General features: G+C 38.1%; 1 protein-coding gene across 1 annotated transcript in view; it reads left to right on the top strand.

The window, feature by feature from the left end:
• LOC108519480 (ELKS/Rab6-interacting/CAST family member 1) overlaps positions 1 to 19,228 on the top strand; it is a 234,793-nt gene that overhangs the window by 113,137 nt on the left and 102,428 nt on the right. Inside the window, exons 5-7 of the mRNA XM_017858532.1 lie at positions 1,298 to 1,453; positions 3,309 to 3,401; positions 6,952 to 7,119. Of these exons, the coding sequence (XP_017714021.1) occupies positions 1,298 to 1,453; positions 3,309 to 3,401; positions 6,952 to 7,119 (417 nt within the window). The remainder of the gene's footprint in view (positions 1 to 1,297; positions 1,454 to 3,308; positions 3,402 to 6,951; positions 7,120 to 19,228) is intronic.

The raw sequence follows: 19,228 nt of genomic DNA, 5'->3' as shown, positions 1-19,228 counted from the left end.
TAAAGCCTTAATCTCTCCTATCTGCATGCTATGAGAATTAAGGAGACTTAATCAAGAAATCATTGAGGTAAAGAAGAAAAGGAAGTTAATTTCAAAATAGCTTCCAAAGGAATGGTTTCTCTAAAACTCCAAGTGAAATAAAGCTACACTTAATTTCTGCTCTTTAAGGCCTCTGTTTCTTTGGTGAGTAAGCATGTGCAACTACAGATGTATAAAACTCTTCATTCCATGCAGGAGTCTTTCTGTAATTCAGGACAGGTCAAGTAGTCTGGGGAGAAACTGGGTGCTGCGACAAACAAAATCAAGAAATCGAATATGAAATAATGTTCTGTTAGAAGGTGATATTTGTGGTAGAGATGATGATTTATAAGGACAGTGATTTTTAAAAATTATGAGTTATTTTAAATGTATGGAGAAGTATAGACAATAAGGATTTCTAACATGATAAATAACAACTTAATTATTCCCTCATTTTCTGTAATGGGATGTTAGTTAATTTTATTATTGCACATATCGCTGTACACATTACTGTATAAATCTTTGAAACTCTCTTACTTTTTTCCCCTCCTTTGGGGCATAATATGTTTTTTATGGGTCACCAAATAAATGTTAAAATATTAGAACTAGAAAAGGCTTTACTATTAATATTGGAAATTGTTTTCACCAGAAATTTGTAATTTCTGATACAAAGAAATTTTAACCAGTTTTTCATTGCATTTACTTTAGTAATTTAGTAATTATTTTCAACTTTAATTTAAGGGATTCAGAACTGGAGGCAGCCATAGAGGAAAAATCATACTGTGGATATGAGTACTTCTCCTCCCACTCAAAAGGCCATAAAGGACGTATTTTAGAAGGAAGGCACTGGCCGGGCATGGTCGCTCACGCCCTTAAGCCCACCACTTTGGGAGTCCGAGGCAGGTGGATCACGTGAAGTCAGGAGTTTGAGACCAGCCTGGCCAACATGGCGAAACCCTGTCTCTATTAAAAATACAAAAATTAGCTGGGTGTGGTAGTGCACACTTGTAATCCCAGCTACTTGGGATGCTGAGGCAGGAGAGCTGCTTGAACCCAGAGGCAGAGGTTGCGGTCAGCTAAGATCGTGCCACTGCATTCGAACCTGGACTACAGAGTGAGACTCTGTCTCAAAAAAAGGAAGCAAGGCACTAATTGCCAGACAGCATTTTTTCTGTATATTTGTCTATCTTATTAAATGTAACATCTTTAAATATCATGTTATTCAGCTTTTCTGGGCTTTTGTGAATACTTCAATCACTAAATCTTCTCTTGTCTTCAGGATTCAAAAATTTCCTCTATGGAGCGTGGGCTCCGAGACCTGGAAGAGGAGATTCAGATGCTGAAATCGAATGGGGCTTTGAGTACTGAGGAACGGGAGGAAGAAATGAAGCAAATGGAAGTGTATCGGAGCCATTCTAAATTTATGAAAAATAAGGTAATGGCCTGTGAGACTTTTGATTCTTAAAGGGGGTTTGAAAAATTGATGCATATTTTTTACTTCTCTAACAATGATAAAACTGTATTTTACACTGTTTTATCAGGTTTAAGGGAAGAATACTTTTAGCACAGTTCTTTCAAATGAAACTTCTCCAGAATTAAAGTCAGAATTACTGACTTAGATAGTTATTACCAGTTTTTACTTATAAAGACGATTCTCTGTATGAGGCTACATATGTATTTTCACGGTTTAACTTTTCATATCTATTAGTACTTCCGAAAAACTTCCAGATGAGTTTTTCTCACTATGTGAAATATCAAGTTCTTTACCTCTTGTGAACTATTTAAAAAGTCAAAACCCTAAGAGGCTTGAGATGGAGTTTCGCCCTTGTCACCCAGGCTGGAGTGCAGTGGTGTGATCTCAGCTCAGTGCAGCCTCTGCCTCCATGTTCAAGTGATTCTCCTGCCTCAGCCTCCTGAGTAACTGAGATTACAGGTGCATACCGCCACACCTGGCTAATTTTTTTTCTATTTTTGGTAGAGACGGGGTTTCATCATGTTGGCCAGGCTGGTCTCGAACTCCTGATCCCATGATCCACCTGACTCAGCCTCCCAAAGTGCTGGGATTACAGGCGTGAGCCACCGTGCCCAGCCCTAAGAGGCTTTTTAATGAAATGGGTTAAATGACGTTCCGTTTCCCCTCCAAATACAGTTCTGTAAAGGAAAGCCCTTTCTCTGCCCTATCCTGTGGGGAAGATCCACTTGCTGTCAGGTTTACTGCTTCCCATGTGCATTTCAAGCGTAATATGACAGAGAGATACACCAAGACCTATCAGTCTATGTTCGCAATCAGTCACAGTGTTCCTTCCTTGTATCCAAAGTCATTTAGTTTGATTCTATAAACTATTTCGGCAAGTTGGAGGATTTAGTTTATCACAATGATCAATTTACCAGTTTTGTTGTGGTTTAATTAAACATGATGATTGCAGTTATAAAGTTTTAGCCAGAAAATAAGTGTTTTCCCCCTTGATTTCCCAATTGTATTCTCCAAGTTCTTAGAAATGAAAACCGGAACATCCCAGTAGTGTGAAGTAATAATAATCATCACTTCCCCTCCAGTTTCTGGCTTCTTGCCATGGTGCCCATACCTGGCATGTAAGTCTACAGAATATTCCTCTACTACCTTCAGACTCTGTTATTAATTATTTCTACTAATTTCATTTCAGGTTTAGAAATTAAAAACTCACATATCCAACTTTTTTTTTTTTTTTTTTTTTGAGATGGAGGTATGCTTTGTCGACCAGGCTGGAGTGCAGTGGCATCATCTCGATTCCTGCAACCTGCATCTCCAGGGTTCAAGCTTCAGCCTGCCGAGTAGCTGGGATTACAGGCGCCTGCCACCATGCCCGGCTAATTTTTGTAGTTTTAGTAGAGACAGGTTTCACTGTGATGGCCAGGCAGGTCTCGAACTCCTGACCTCAAGTGATCCTCCTGCCTTGTCCTCCCAAAGTGCTGCGATTTCAGGTGTGAGCTGCTGTGCCTGGCCTCACATATCCAACTTTCGATGAGTTTGGATTTTTCACTCCTAATTTGAGAACAAAACATAGTGCAGCATGATCTCTGTGTTTATGTTTTTTGTTTATTGATTAGCACATTCCAGTCCACTGTGGGGAAAAGAAAACCTGTGAACTTAGGGAAACTACCTATGGCTCTTTGAAGAGGGAATGAGGGGAACAGATCTGATTGTATTGTATAAGTTATTGTTATTTCCAGTTACCATTCTGGCTCAAAAGTAGATAATAAGAAGACCTAAGTTGACACATAAGTGAAAAAGAATAATAATGTCGTGACAGGTAGAACAACTGAAGGAGGAACTAAGTTCGAAAGAGGCTCAATGGGAGGAGCTGAAAAAGAGAGCGGCTGGTCTTCAGGCTGAGGTCTTTGCCGTAAGATGTCCCTCTTTGTGTGCGGTGATCCCACAGTGGGACCCTGCCAGCTCTGTGGCTTCTGAGTGGCTTACCCTTTCATTCTCTATGGTTGGCAGCTTTGCCCATTACTAGCACTAACCAGCCTGCTCTGCTCTTTAACTGACTCCTGTTCACCAGCTTGACCCACACATCACTTCGTGTGCAGTGAGCCTTCACGTGTTCTGGAAGCCTTATACCTGGTGCTTTATTGTTGCTTTTATCACTCGATGGATGGTATTTCAAAGCCTGTTTTTTCCTCAACCCCTTATTGTTGATTTATATGAATGGTGGCTTCCTTTTCTCCCTAGGTACAAGAATATATGCAGTTGTTCTAGGCCCATCACCTAGAATTTATTTGAATTTGAAACTCTTGAGTAAAGTGCTTTACCTTCTTATGTAGACATTATCTTTAGGTCTTCAGTGAGTGATTTTGCCACAAATATTCCTTTCTTTAGGACGGATACATAGATAGTATTTATCTAGTAAATTAAAATTACTAAGAGACGTCAGGTATCTACGTCTATCTAGTTCAGTATTCTAATGAACTTAAAATTTCAATTCAGAACGTAATAATACAATAAATACAGTTGGCCCTACATATCTGTGGATTTTGCATCTGTGGATTTAACCAACTGTTTTTTATTTTCAGGGTAAAAAAATGGATGTTATGTCTGTACTGAACATGTACAGACTTTTTTCCCATGTCATTATTCCCTTAACAATACAGTATGACAACTATTTACGTAGCATTTACATTGTGTTAGGTATTATAAGTAATCTAGAGATGATTTAAAGTATACTGGAGGATGTGCATAGGTTATATGCAAATTCTCCATCATTTTGTATCAGGGACTTCATCATTCATTAATTTTGGTATCCAAAGTGTGTCTTGGAACCAGTCCCCCATGGACCCATGGATACTGAGGGATGACTAAATAATAAAGTAGCTAAAACTTGCGCACTTACTATAAACATTTTATAACGTGCTGAGTTAGGCGTATTATCAACTCCAAATTATAGATGAGGAAACTGAGGTAACAGGATGGTGCCTAGGAAAACACAGCTAGTAAGAGGCAGGATTTGGTTTTATACAAACAGTTTCTTCCACACACTGCTTCCAAGTTCTTTACTATACTGACCTATACTAGGCTGTGTACACATTTGTCAAAGTGTCAGCAAAAACTGCTTCAGAAAATAATTGTCAGCTAAGACTGAAATACAGCATTTAAAAAACCAAACTTGTGCTACTTTGGTAGATTTGCTATTTATGGTCCACTTTATAGTGTATATTAAAAAGTGAAATATTTTGGTGGAAAGGGTCTAATTTGGTTTATGGAAACCATATATTGTCTAGTGGTAAGGTTGATCGATAACTTCCTTTTTAAAATAGCTACTGTTAGTAATTTCTGCATTGAGTCAGACAACAGGCTAAGCACATTTCACACTTTATTTTATTGAATCCATAAACAGTACAGTGGCATTGGTATAATTTCTCCTTATTACTGATTAGGAAACTGATTAGGAAAGTAATTATTTAGGGACACATAGCTAACTTAGTTCTGATGTGTGACTGTCTGCAAAGCCTTGTGCTCCTAAGCTTTGTATTATATTTACTTCCCCTTTATAATATCTTCCTGTCTCAGTCTTTAAGGAAAATTTGTGCTTCTAAACTCTGCTTTTCTTTTTTTTCTTTTTCTTTCTTTCTTTTTTTTTTTTTTGAGACGGAGTCTTGCTCTGTCGCCAGGCTGGAGTGCAGTGGCGAGATCTCGGCTAACTACAACCTCTGACTCCCTGGTTGAAGTGATTCTCCTGTCTCAGCCTCCTGAGTAGCTGGGGTTACAGGCACGCGCCACCATGCCCAGCTAATTTTTGTATTTTTAGTAGAGATGGGTTTCACCATGTTGGCCAGGATGGTCTTGATCTCCTGACCTTGTGATCCACCCACCTCGGCCTCCCCAAGTGCTGTGATTACAGGCGTGAGCCACTGTACCCGGCCTAAACCCTGCTTTTCATTTAAAATATTTTCTGTCTCAGTCTTTAAGGTCAATATAGCATTATTTGAAGCTTGCTTAATAATGCAGATGATGACGAAACAGATTTTTATATTTGTTTTTGATCACATGATTTGAGGTACCTGGAAATTTGAATAATCTTTAAGTCATAGTTCTTTAGCTGAAAAAATGGTAGCACTTTGAACATCCCCAAAATATTCATTCGTACAACAGATGTGTTTTTGTTACAGTCAGTGTGTTAGGGAATGGAATAATACCAATGGGTTGTTTTTATTAATAAAGGAATATCATAAAAGATCCCATGCTGTTACAGTGTGTTGTAACTCCTGGGTACATACTATTTTGCAGGATGAATATAGCCACCATTTAAAATTACCTTCCACTGATGTTTTTAGTATCCTCAGGTACTTTGTATACAGTAAGCATACAGAAATATTTGTTGAATGAATATATCCCTAAGAAGAGATTTTATGCATATGAGAAAAGTACTTAATGTTTTTTGAAACAGAAGGCTAAATTGGAAATTTATTTTGGTGCTCCTCAAATGTCTAATTTTAATTAATGTGAAATTTATTTCTTCATGGGAAATTGTTCTCAAAAGCTTTATCCCTTGTACCTAAGATTATTACAATGACAATACTTTAGATACATTCGAAGTTTTAAAATAAAAGATAACTTTTGTTTCATCAGTGACACCGAAATTACTGACTTGTCAAATTTATACTTCCAATAATTAGTATCTTTTTTAGTTCCTTGTTAGGCGGTAGACATAATGTAAAAGCAGATGTAATTTCTGTTTACATGGCTTACATTTAGGGTAAAAAACTATTTTTAAAATTCTTAGAAAACAGTAGGAATGTAACGAAGGTGTTTGAAAGAAAATACTTTCAATGTTAAGAGAGAAATTAATCAATACATGTAACATCAAATTATAGGATTTTACAAAACCACATATGTATAACCTTAAAAGTAGCTTTTTAAGGGAAGAATTTTATGCAAACTTTTGAGAATGAAAATGACAATGAAAATAAGCACAGTAGCAGCAGATTTTGAATTTTAAATAGTAGTACTGGGAGGTTTCTAAAACCTTTTGTGTTATATCTACACTCATCCTGCATTTGACCCATCGTGTTCTGAAGAGGGCTCACCTAGAAAATGAAAACCATTTTATCAGTACAGTGGTGTTCAGTTGCTTACTGCTGTCTCATAGTCATCTAATTGAATTGGAATTCCTTTCCCTCCATTCCCTTTCTAAGAGGTTTCAAAGAATATTTAGAAGACACAGTAACTGAAAACTGGACATTTACCTATTGAATAAGTTTAGGTTTTTTTTTTTTTTTTTTGGTGCAAGGTTGGGGTAGATCCAAGATTATGTAATGCAAAAAGGTGAATATGACCTGTCATACAATTCGTGCTGCATTTAGTTTCGTATTTTGTGACTCAGATCTGTCAAAGAGCCAGATAAGAGGTGTTTGTTTGATTTCTTTTTTCCTTAAAGTGTTTTACTTCTTTTCTAGATTGGCCAGGTGAAGCAGGAGCTGTCCAGAAAGGACACAGAACTCCTCGCCCTGCAGACAAAGCTGGAGACACTCACAAACCAGTTCTCAGATAGTAAACAGCACATTGAAGTGTTGAAGGAGTCCTTGACTGCTAAGGAGCAGAGGGCTGCCATCCTGCAGACGGAGGTAGAGAGAGTTCGGGGATCTGTGGGGAGCTGATTTCTTGGCACCTTTTCATAAGCATTACCTGTGCTGTTTTTGTTGTGTTTAGAATGGGGAAATATGAGTAATGTTATGGTTAATTCTTTAGCAGCGTGATCAGTTACTGTGCTAAAATATAACTATCTCGTTTCAGTAGTTCTTAGATCTAACAAGTTAAAACGGGTGCAGTTTATGTTTTTAATTCTTTAAACTTTCACCAAGTCTGTACTTCAAAGTATACTCTAACAGTATTAAAAATAAAAGGATAATTGTTAAAGAGTAATCATTGATTTAGGAGCTTCAGTTCAACCCCTGGTGAATTTTCTAGTCACGAATGACAGTGAGCTTGGTTACACTGTGTTTGGAGTACATTTAAGTGTTTTTAAGTTGTGATATTATGAATAACTGTATATGGGAAACTGGAATCTGTTAAAGTTGTAGATAATTTTAAACCACAGATTATTAGACAATGTGTCTTCATATCCTGTTTGAAAATAAAGTTAGTTTGTTTTTTGAGATGGAGTCTTGCTCTGTCGCCCAGGCTGGAGTGCAGTGGCATGATCTTGGCTCACTGCTACCTTTGCCTCCTGGGTTCAAGTGATTCTCCTGCCTTAGCCTCCTGAGTAGCTGGGATTACAGGCGCACGCCACCACGCCTGGCTAATTTTTATATTTTTAGTAGATACGTGATTTCACCATATTGGTCAGGCTGGTCTTGAACTCCTGACCTCTTGTCTACCCACCTCGGCCTCCCAGAGTGCTAGGATTACAGGCATGAGCCACCATGTCCAGGCAGTGTTTTTAGAAATCTTAGAAGATTATCTAGACTATTGGCCACGACTTCAGTTAGGTATTGACCATCTTCAGATAGGTATATGACTTCAGATAGATATTTAATGTATTGCTAAATAATCCCAGATCAATTCTTATCTATTTTATTTTCAGTGATCAAAGAGAAAGAGTTGATGATGCCATGTGGATTTACTGTCTTAATATAAATACTTTTTAAAGGTCGCAGTGAAATAGATAATTTAAGAGTAGATAAGTAGTTTTGCTTTATAGAAGAAATATAAAGCACATGATGTAGATTAGTTTTTCTTCTTTAAAGAAAATTAGAACGCAATTTGATGGAAAAAAAGAATGAGGAGGAAAAGAAAGAATAAAACATCGTAGTCCTAGAAGACAAGAATCTTCCAGTAAGGAAGAATGAAGAAGGAACCTAAACTGTTTCATATAATAGTTTTATCTGTACAATTTGGGACTTTGTTAAAATGGGAGATTTTAGCTGACGTATTTGTCATTTTTCTTATTAACTTACACTTTTTCTATTTTAATTATGTTTCATTTTGTTGTGATATCAGCTCCATTCTACCTCACAGAGATACTTTGGGTATAAAATCATGAGATGCGGTAGTGGCTGAGGCTTTGGCTGTAGAGTCATGTTTACTGAGTCTGGACTTCATCTTTACCACTTACTACGAATTGCGTGATCCGGGGACTGTATTGAACTTCATTACACTTCACTTTTCACATCTGTAGGATGAAGAGAATAGTAGTACTTAACTCATAAGTTTGTTATTAGAATTAAACTCATTTATTTACTGCCAGTGTTTGGCACATGGTAAAGTCTTTGTACATTCGTCATTGTTACCATTTTATAATTCTTGTAATAAAATCAACTAATACATATACTGTTGAGATGTTAAGAGAACATAGTATTTAGATGATCTGCCTTTTCTTTTATTAAGTTAAACTTAGGTTTATTCAGGGAATTATAAATATGAAATCATCTAGATAATGTTACCTGCAAAGTTATTCATTTATAGCTTTATTTTTAAAATTTTTTGTGGGTACATAGTAGGTGTATATATTCATGGGATATGTGAGATATTTATTACAGGCATGCAGTGTGAAAATAAATGATGGAGAATGGGAGTATCCATCCCCTCAAACGTGTGTCCTTTGAGTTACAAACAATCCAGTTACACTCTTTAAGTTATTTTAAAATGTAATAGCTTTATTAATAGTTTTTCGTTTCAGTAGCTTGAGTGCATGCAATACAGCAAAAGGGTCAGAAGAGGGTGCCAGTGTTCTAGAGGTCAGGCGTACTTCCAAGTTTGCTACTGTAATAACTTTGGATGGAGGTGGCAGGTGTGCAAACCAGAGAACCAGGCAGTTGGTTAATGATAATGCAAACATTTAAAAGCTTGTCACAGTCTAATAAATGACTTTTCCCCCTTGGCAATCCATGCTTCTCTTTGTACCCGTCTCAAATAATGTTCTTATTAGCCAGGTCTCACCCAGATGGGCTTGTGATTGGTTTCTTGTACCATGGAGAATAGATTGTATTTGTTGTCATTCACGAATGGTTTTTAGTTTTTAGCCATTGCAGGAGTAGCTGAGTCTCAGTGATTATTTCTGTAAGTTACCAGGGAAACTGCTCAAATAGAACCATCTCATCATAAAAGATGAAAGAATGAACGCTTACTTCTGAATTTGGGATGATTTTAAAAATGTAATATGTCTATTTATTAGCATTACTTAAAAAATTACTCTGGTGACACTTGACAAGGGTCACCTTTTCCGATGCAACTTGCCAGTGTTAGAGCCCAGTAAAAAGCAGTTTATACCAGCTCTTTGAAAGTTTTCATGTATTTCTATAATTTGCTCTTAGTTGATTTCATCTTCTTTTCTGCAGCTATCCTAGACTTTGATCTAACACTCAGATTACTAAATTAAGTATGTATGAAAAAAGAACATGGATCATGGAGTTTTCTTTCATTTTATTTTAGAGATAGAATCTTACTCTGTCACCCAAGCTGGAGTGCAGTGGCACGATTGTATTAATAGCTCATTGCAGCCTGGAACTCCTGGGATCAAACGCTTCTCCTGCCTCAGCCTCCTGAGTAGTCAGGACTTATAGGCATGTGCCATCACACCTGGCTAATTTTTTTTTTGTTTTTTGAGACAGAGTCTCGCTCTGTCGCCCAGGCTGGAGTGCAGTGGCCGGATCTCAGCTCACTGCAAGCTCCGCCTCCCGGGTTTATGCCTCCGGAGTAACTGGGACTACAGGTGCCCACCAGCAGGCCCGGCTTGTTTTTTTGTATTTTTTAGTAGAGACGGGGTTTCACCGTGTTACCCAGGATGCTCTCGATCTCCTGACCTCGTGATCCACCCATCTTGGCCTCCCAAAGTGCTGGGATTACAGGCTTGAGCCACTGCACCCGGCCTCACCTGGCTAATTTTTAAAATTTTTTTGCAGAGACAGAGTCTCACTATGTTGCCTAGGCTGGTCTAGGACTCCTGAGCTCAAGCAATCCTCCTTCCTCTGCCTCCCAAAGAGCTGGGATTACAGGCGTGAGCCACTATGCCTAGCCTGGAGTTTGAACAGTTTTAAAAATCCTTTAAGGAAAACAGTTACATGTGAAAAGACCTGGTTTTTTTTCCTATTCGGGGTACATGGGATGAAGCCCTCTGGTGTTCGTAAGGTACAGTATATATGGAATTGCTCCCATTTTGTGACCGTCTCTTTTAATCTGATGACTTTGACAGAGGTGGTCTGGATTTAGTGATACAGTGGTTAAAAGAATGGTCTTTGGAGTCAGACATAGGCTTGAAACCCAGCCCTCTACCTTTACTAGTTGTGTGACCTTAGAGGAGTTACTTTACTTCTTTTTTTGTGTGTGTGTGAGATGGAGTTTTGCTCTTGTTGCCCAGGCTGGAGTGCAATGGCGCAATCTTGGCTCACAGCAGACTCTGCCTCCTCGGTTCAAGCGATTCTCCTGCCTCAGCCTCCCGAGTAGCTGGGATTACAGGCATGTACCACCACGCCTGGCTAATTTTGTATTTTTAGTAGAGATGGGATTTCTCCCTGTTGGTCAGGCTGGTCTCGAACCCCCGACCTCAGGTGATCCGCCCTCCTCGGCCTCCCAAAGTGCTGGGATTACAGGCGTGAGCTACCGTGACCATCTAAGAATTACTTTACTTCTTTAAGCCTCCCTTTCCTCATCTATAAAATGAGGATAATGATAATAACAAGGTTTTTTTGGCTAGGTGTTTAATTATGTTCTCTTCTGAGTTTGGAGGGACATTTATTTTATTAATTATTACTATTTTTTGTGACAAGGTTTCACTTTGTCATTCAGGCTGTAGTGCAGTGCCTCAATCATAGCTCACTGTAACCTTGAACTTGTGGGCTCAAGTGATCCTCCCACCTCAGCATCTTGAGAGCGAGGACTATAGATGCAGGCCTACCACTCCTGGCTGATTTTTTAATTTGTATTTTTTGTAGACATGGGGTCTCACTGTATTGCCCAGGATGTTCTTGAACTCCTGGCTTCAAGCAGACCTCCCGCCTCAGCCCCCAAAGCACAGGAATTACAGGCAAGAGCCGCTGTGCCCAGCCACAGAGGAAAATTGGAATTCAATGGGTTCAGACAATTTTGAAACACCTTACAGTTTATAACACTTTGATTTGATTTGGTCTTTATTGCTCTTCATAGTAATGGCATGGGTTAGACAACGTAAGTATTGTTGTTTTGCTTTTATAATTGAGAATTTTATGAACTGCTTATTAGCATACCACTTTTGATTGGCACTTGAGGCTACTCTCGCTAGTAACCCTGGGACTTTTGCTATATCAGTTACAGTATTCTCAAGAATTAAAGTTATTTTCTTATTCCAAAATCATGATGCTGTACTAGGGAGCTACCATTAAATGTATTTTCAGGATTAATTCCCAATGTGCAGAGCAGAGCTGATTTTATCAATAAACCAAAATAATGTGGACCTTACTGCTTCAAAGTATTCCAGTTTTTTTCCCTTACTTCTCCAGGAAATTGTGTTTTGGAATTCTGTTTATTATAGGTAAGGAATATAATCTATATCTTAGTAACAATAAGAGGAAGTGGTTCTTTTTTCAGAGGCGCTCAGGAGATCAGCATCTAGCACAAGGTGAGGAACTGCCCTTGCCCTGGGATGTTTAGGCACTAGAGCTGGGATGCTGCTGTTTGACGAGCACCCTCTGCTTGCAGCCCCAGCCCCGTGCCACTTGAAGCTAGAGTTCTAACTTCTTCAGCATACTTAGAGTTAAGAATACGAGGGCAGTTTTAGAGATCATCCAGTCTTTCCATAATTTAAAGAATATTTATGATAGTATCTAACCTGAGTGCTTTCTGTGTACCATGGAGGGTTTGTATACTTTCATTTTCCCAGTTAATTCTTAGAGTAACCTTCCAAGAAATAAGAATTGTTATAACATTTTACAGACAGGGAGCTAAAATTTAGAGAGATTGAGGTTACATGAGTTAGTGCCCGATTGATTGAAACCCCCAAACTTTTGTTCTTGATCATAATGCTGCAGTTCCTCCCAGTGCAGAGAGAGTATAAACAACATGCCGAAGGCCTATACAACTACTTGGTATTAGTTTTGGGACTGGAATTCATCATTTCTGACTTGGCGAATTATGATATGCATAGATGACCATGACTCTTGTTTGACTGGTAGGTTGGGGACTAGCCACAAAGAAAAGTGGGAAGGAGAAGAAACAATTCATGTTGGTAGAGAGGAGTAAAGGATTTAGGTTGTTGGAATTATACAGCCTCAGAAAGAGATAGGCATCTTTTGTGACAAGAGATTATGAGAGAAGAGAAAGATGTATTGATTGATTGATCTCTTCATTCATTCAACAGGGTTTTGGGAGTACCTGCTGAGAACTCTTCTGAGCACTGGGGATACCGTGGCAAATAAAACAGAAAGGCTGATGATCTATATCTCTATCTGTATCTATTCATATATCTGTATATATCTATCTATATCTCTGAAATAACTGCTCAGAATAAAAGAGAACTAGGTACCGTGAACAGAGATAGGGCTTAGAATCTTTTCAAGTGAATGTGTTTTTGTCTTCCTGTTGTAGGTGGATTGTGTGAGTTATGGGGTAGGGGTTGGGGCTGGGTGCTGCAGGGTGACATTGTCATGATATTCAAGTGTGCTTGTGAAGGTAGACTGACTTTGGAGTGCTCCTTCCTCTTTCAGCATCCTCTCTATAACTGGGGCAGAGCATTTCTTGTAGCAGCAGTACAGATGATGATACCAGAGGCGTTCTGATCAAGGAGGCTTGCTTCCTGCCACAGCCACTCCCCCAGTTCCAGCTGGTGAGATGGCACTGCTTACAGAGGTGATGGGGTAATGTCTGGTTTGCGGGAAGATGTAGATAATGATAAGCTTAAGAAGTTGACAAGAAAATATAAGCATAAGTATGGCTCTTAATATACTAGAAAAATCAAAATGGAATGTATAAGTTTCAAACCATCAGAGTGAAACTCAGTTTACCCAGTGGAGAATAGAAAAGGGTGGGGAGGGGAGAGAAGGAAATGTGATGGTATGTGGACATCATGAACAAAGAAGGCTGAAATCAGTACAAATAATGGGAAAGTCAATACATACAAATAAGTACTTGGATTAAAATGAAAATATAAATCTCAGTTGGGCTAAAAAGATACAGAAATATACTGTCAACAAGAGTTAAATGGAGACAAAAAGTAACAGCAAAGCTAAAAATACAGAGATAGAAAAAAATTTAAAAATAAAAGTTGTATCAGGAAAATAGGCCTTCCCAAATATGATTTATTTTAATATTAATTAAATTATCTTTTAAGGCACACAGAACAATGTTATGTGCTGATAGATCAAGAAAATATAATTGTGTCAATTTATGCATCTAACAGCATGGCATTTAGATATGTAAATCAGGCTGGGCACAGTGGCTCATGCCTGTAATCCCAGCATTGTGGGGGGCCAAGGTGAGTAGATCACCTGAGTTCAGGAGTTTGAGACCAGTCTGGCCACTGTAGTGAAACCATGTCTCTACTGAAAATACAAAAATGAGCTGGGTATGGTGGCACGCACCTGTAGTTTCAGCTACTTGAGAGCCTGAGGCAGGAGAACTCCTTGAACCCAGGAGGTGGAGGTTGCAGTGAGCTAAGATCATGCCCCTGCACGACAGAGCAAGGTTCTGTCTCTAAACGAACGAATGAATGAATGAACGAACGAGTGAATGAATGAATGAGTATATAGCAGCAATGAGGTGAAATAGATAAATCAACGGCTGTAGTTGGTCATTTGGATGTGCTCCTGTCAGAATTTGATCACATAAACAAGCATCAATGTCAAGTTTTAATAACATTAACAAGCCCACGTTCATAGATGTGTATATAGAATTTTGTACTAACAAGTAGAGAATAAACAATATTTTTAAGAACTTACTGAACAGTCATAAAAACTAACCATGTACTGGGTCATAAAGGAAACTTCAAAATTCCCAAGAGTCAAAGTCACATGACTTTGCACTCCGAATGCAACAAAATTAGGAGTAAAGATAGTAAAGTAGTTATAAATATAGTAAAGAATAGAAACAGAAAACCAAAATTAGTCTACAATCTTGAAACATACTACCGAAATGACTTGTGGTGGAGAAATATAAACATTTTAGAAATGAGTGGCAGTGAAAGCTCTCTATATAAAAATTTGTGGAACATCATTAGAAAAAAATCTGTGGGTATAACTAAAGCAATATTTAGAGGGAAATTTCTAGTTTTTAACATATTCATCAGAAAATAGAAAAGCAAGTAATCTAGGTGTTCAAATCAGGAAACTTAGAAAAAAGTAACAGAGTTAATCCAGAAACAATAAAGAGTAGTAAATATAGGATGAGAAATTAATAAAGTAGAGAATAAAGCAACACCAAGAGGTAGTTATTTGAAAAAGGTTAATTAAGACAAGAACAGCTCTTACAGATGATAAAGGAAAAATAACTACTAGTACTACAGAGCTTAAAATTAACACAAGACAACTCTAAACAATTATATTTGAATAAGCTTGAAAAACAAGAAATAAATTTCTGGAAAAATATAAAACGACAGAATAAGTTCAAGAGTTAAGAGAAAGCATGGATAACAGTCATTATAGAAATTGAAATGGTAATCAACCTCATCCCTTTTTCCCTCCCAAATCCTAAGGCCCAGATGGCTTTCGAGGAGAAAATATTTGGTATTTTCTTTTTTTTTCTTTTTCTTTCCCACCTCTCAAGTTCACGTGATTCTCCTGTCTCAGCCTTCCGAGTAACTGGGACTACAGGCGCATGGCACCATGCCCAGCTAATTTTTTGTATTTTTAGTAGAAATGGGGTTTCACCATGTTAGCCAGGCTGGTCTCGATCTCCTGACCTTGTGATCCGCCCACCTCGGCCTCCTAAAGTGCTGGCCCAATATTTGATATTTTCTATCAAATATTTAAAAATAGTCATTTTCATCCTCAAGTTGTTCCCCGCTCCCCAAGAAGAAAACAAGAAAGACTAATACTCTACCAGAGGATATGAGGAAAAATAAATAAATTAAAAGAAACTCCTTATCAATAGATGGTATAATTTAATCCTGCAGGAATATCAGTTTTCCTGAAATTAATGTATATATTCTTTTGCATTTCCAATTAAACACTAAGCACTAGGCCAGGCCCAGTGACTCACACCTATAATCCCAGCACTTTGGGAGGCTGAGGCGGGTGGATTATCTGAGGTCAGGGGTTCAAGACCAGCCTGGCCAACACAGTGAAACCCCTTCTCTACTAAAAATACAAAATTAGCCAGGCATGATGGCGGGCGCCTGTAATCTCAGCTACTCGGAAGGCTGAGGCAGGAGAATCACTTGAACCTGGGAGGCGGAGGTTACAGTGAGCCGAGATCATGCCACTGCACTCCAGCCTGGGCGACAAGAGCGAGACTCCATCTCAAAACAAACAAAATACCAAACAGTATTTTTTAGGAATTCATTTTATTTTAAATTTTGTAAGGATGAGTTACAAAAAGACAAATACTATATATGATTCCACTTGTCATACCTAGAGTCAAATTCATGGAGACAAAAAGTAGAAAGGTGGTTACCAGCGGCTGGGAAGGAGAGAATGTGGAGTTTAATGGGTGTAGAATTTTAGTTTTGTAAGATGAAATGAGTTCTGGAGATTGGTTGTACAACAGCATGAATATACTCAACACTATTGAACTGTAGACTTAAAATGATTAAGATAGCAAATTTTATGTCTGTATATCTTACTACTAAATTTTAAAAAATTTATATGGATGAATAAAGCTATTCTAACATAAAACAAAGAGAGAAGAGAGAATGGGAGAACCCTGCCCTGTGATACGTGAAAATGTAGATACGTAACCAAACAGCACACCTCAGAACAGTGCGGTAACTAGCACAGGAAGGGGCAGGTAGTGAGAAGAATAGAGCGTGTGAAATCAGAAACATTTATGTGGAGAGAGAGTCAGTCATAAACTAATGCAAATTTAAGCAAGTGTGAGAAAACTGACATACCATATAGAGAATAAAGTTGGCCACCTACTTCATGCTAGATGAAACAGTGAACTCTAGATTGATTAAAGACCTTAGTGTTAAAGAGAAACTACAAAGCTAATCAATGAAAATGTTTAGTAGGTATATATTGGGTAAGAGAACTTAAACGACTCCATCAAATTTAAGCATTTCTGTTCAAGAAAGAAAACCATTGGCAAAGCCAACGTATGAGATTCGGAGAAGAGTTGTTTTAGAGCCTCTTAAAATAGTAAGGATTCAGATAAAGAATAAAAAAGAGATGCTTGAGGCCAGGCGTGGTTTCTCATGCCTGTAATCCCAGCACTTTGGGAGGCCGAAGCGGGCAGATCATGAGGCCAAGAGATCGACACCATTCTGACCAATATGGTGAAACCCCATCTCTACTAAAAACAAAAAAATTAGCTGGGTGTGGTGGCACGTGCCTGTAGTCCCAGCTACTCAGGAGGCTGAGGCAGGAGAATCACTTGAACCCAGGAGGCGGAGGTTGCAGTGAGCTGAGATCATGCCACTGCACTCCAGCCTGGCGACAGAGCGAGACTCTGTCTTAAAAAAAAAAAAAAAAAAAAAAAAAAAAAAAAAAAAAAAAAAAAAAAAAAAAAAAAAAAAAAAACTTGAAAATCATTAAGAAATAGAGACTATAGGGAGAGGGAAGGATTTGAATAGACAGTTAACAGATAAACCTAAGTGGTTAACAACTATGCCATGATATCGTCACTCTCAGTAGTAAATAAATGCAAATTTCAAAGATGATGAAATACTATATTTTGTTCATCAAGTTGATAAAAATTAGAATATGAGATAACATTCAGTGCTTGTGAGGATTTGGGCAAACGGTAACACAGATGATATAGGTGGTTTCAGTAATCCCATTCCTTGGTGTATTTCCCGGAGAAAGTTTCCTGCTGGTCCACAAAAGGACGTGTATAAGGATGTTCACCACAGGTTTATTTGTGGGAACAAGGAATTAAAAGCAGCGTAAGTGTTCATTACTAGGGGGTTGGATAAATAAAAGTATTGTGGATATGTACCGTAGAATACTGTACAAAAGGCAAAAGCAATGACGCAGAAGCATGTATACATTAGACCGTGGATAGATATGAGTACTCTCCGTGGTTCCTTTTTTTTTTTTGAGACGGAGTTTTGCTCTTGTTGCCCAGGCTTGAGTGCAATGGCATGGTCTTGGCTCACTTTATAGTACTTGTTATACAAGTAGTATATTGTTTAAAAAACAGCATCCATCCTGTTTTTTAAAAGTAAAAACAGGTTGAGGTATACAGCATTAATATAAATTGAAAACATGTATGAATATAAAAATCACCCTCTGTGTTTCTAAGATACATATTCAGGAACATATTAAAACGTATTAGAATAGCTGCATATTGAAGGAGGGTATGGGTATTGGACATAAATGGAAAAATAGTAAAACGAAACGAGTAGAACTTTACACGGATCAACGATAACGCGTGGACAGCAGATAGACGTTGTTCCTAAATGAGATAGGGATCTGAAGCCAAGACCTCTGCGTAAATCTAGTACTCTCCTGAGAAAGGTGGGACAAGAAAAAAATTCCTCCTACCAGTATTAGTGGCAATATGAGAGACTGATTCCCTTGGGCTTTGATTTTGTGGAGAAAGGTCTCTCATCATGCAGGTTTGAGTTTCAATAGACGTAACTGCTCTGAAGGGACATTCTTTCAACTTAGTGCATGTAGATTCCCACAGATAAAAGCATTGCTTAGAATGAATTTACAATTCCACATTAGTTCATCACTTGTGGATTGTGATCTCCCCTGAACCAATAACGGGAGTGAGAACAAACGGAGTGATCAGACCCTTGGGAACGTTGGATAATAGAGCGAGAATATAAGTTAAATGATTGAAGGATGGACTAGGAGGCCTGGGAGCACCCTCCAGAGGGATGAGCATGGAGTAGGAGGCATGGGAGCACCCTCCAGAGGGATGAGCAGATGTAACTTGTTGGATGTTGTTTCATGACTATTGAGAGCAAAAGCTGAAGTAGCACTAGGTATTTAATTTTTATTTCCTTAATTTTTAATTTTTATAGAGACAGAACCTCCTTATGTTGCCCATGCTGGTCTTCAGCTCCTGGGCTCAAGCGATCCTCCCGACTCAGCCTCCACTAGTGTTGTGATTGTAGGCGTGAGGCACCGTGCCCAGCTAGCACTAGCTGTTTAGTGTCTTTGAATCTCGGCTCTGCCACTTGCTGTATGAGTGTATACTTTTTTGCCTCAGTTTTCTCATCTGTGAGAAGAATAATAGCCTTACCTCATAATGTTGTGAGAATTAAATGTTAATGTATCTATATAGTAACATTCAGTAAATATTAGCTATTATAATTAATAAATGCATAAAGGAATTATTTAAAACATGAGGAAAGAAACAAAGGCACTGTATATAAAACCAACCGGGTTATAAAATATCAAAACAGGGTTTTAGACATGAAATATATAGTAACTAAAATGGAAAACTCAGTATATTCGTTTAATTGCAGATTATAGAGAGCTGCAGGACCAGTTAGTGAATTGGAACATAGATCTGATGAGATATTACCCAGCAAACAATAGGAAAGATAGGGAGATAGAAATTATTAAAAAGAACTCTATGGAAATTGAGCCCAACTTGTATCTGCAGGAGTTTCAGGAGAGGATAAAGAGGCAATCTTAAAAGAGAGAATTGCTGAGA

The sequence above is a fragment of the Rhinopithecus bieti genome, unplaced genomic scaffold (assembly GCF_001698545.2).
Source record: "Rhinopithecus bieti isolate Rb0 unplaced genomic scaffold, ASM169854v2 scaffold_45617, whole genome shotgun sequence".
Lineage (NCBI taxonomy): Eukaryota > Metazoa > Chordata > Mammalia > Primates > Cercopithecidae > Rhinopithecus > Rhinopithecus bieti.
The sequence above is the reverse complement of the archived record's forward strand: the minus strand, read 5'-3'. Positions and strand labels throughout refer to the sequence as shown.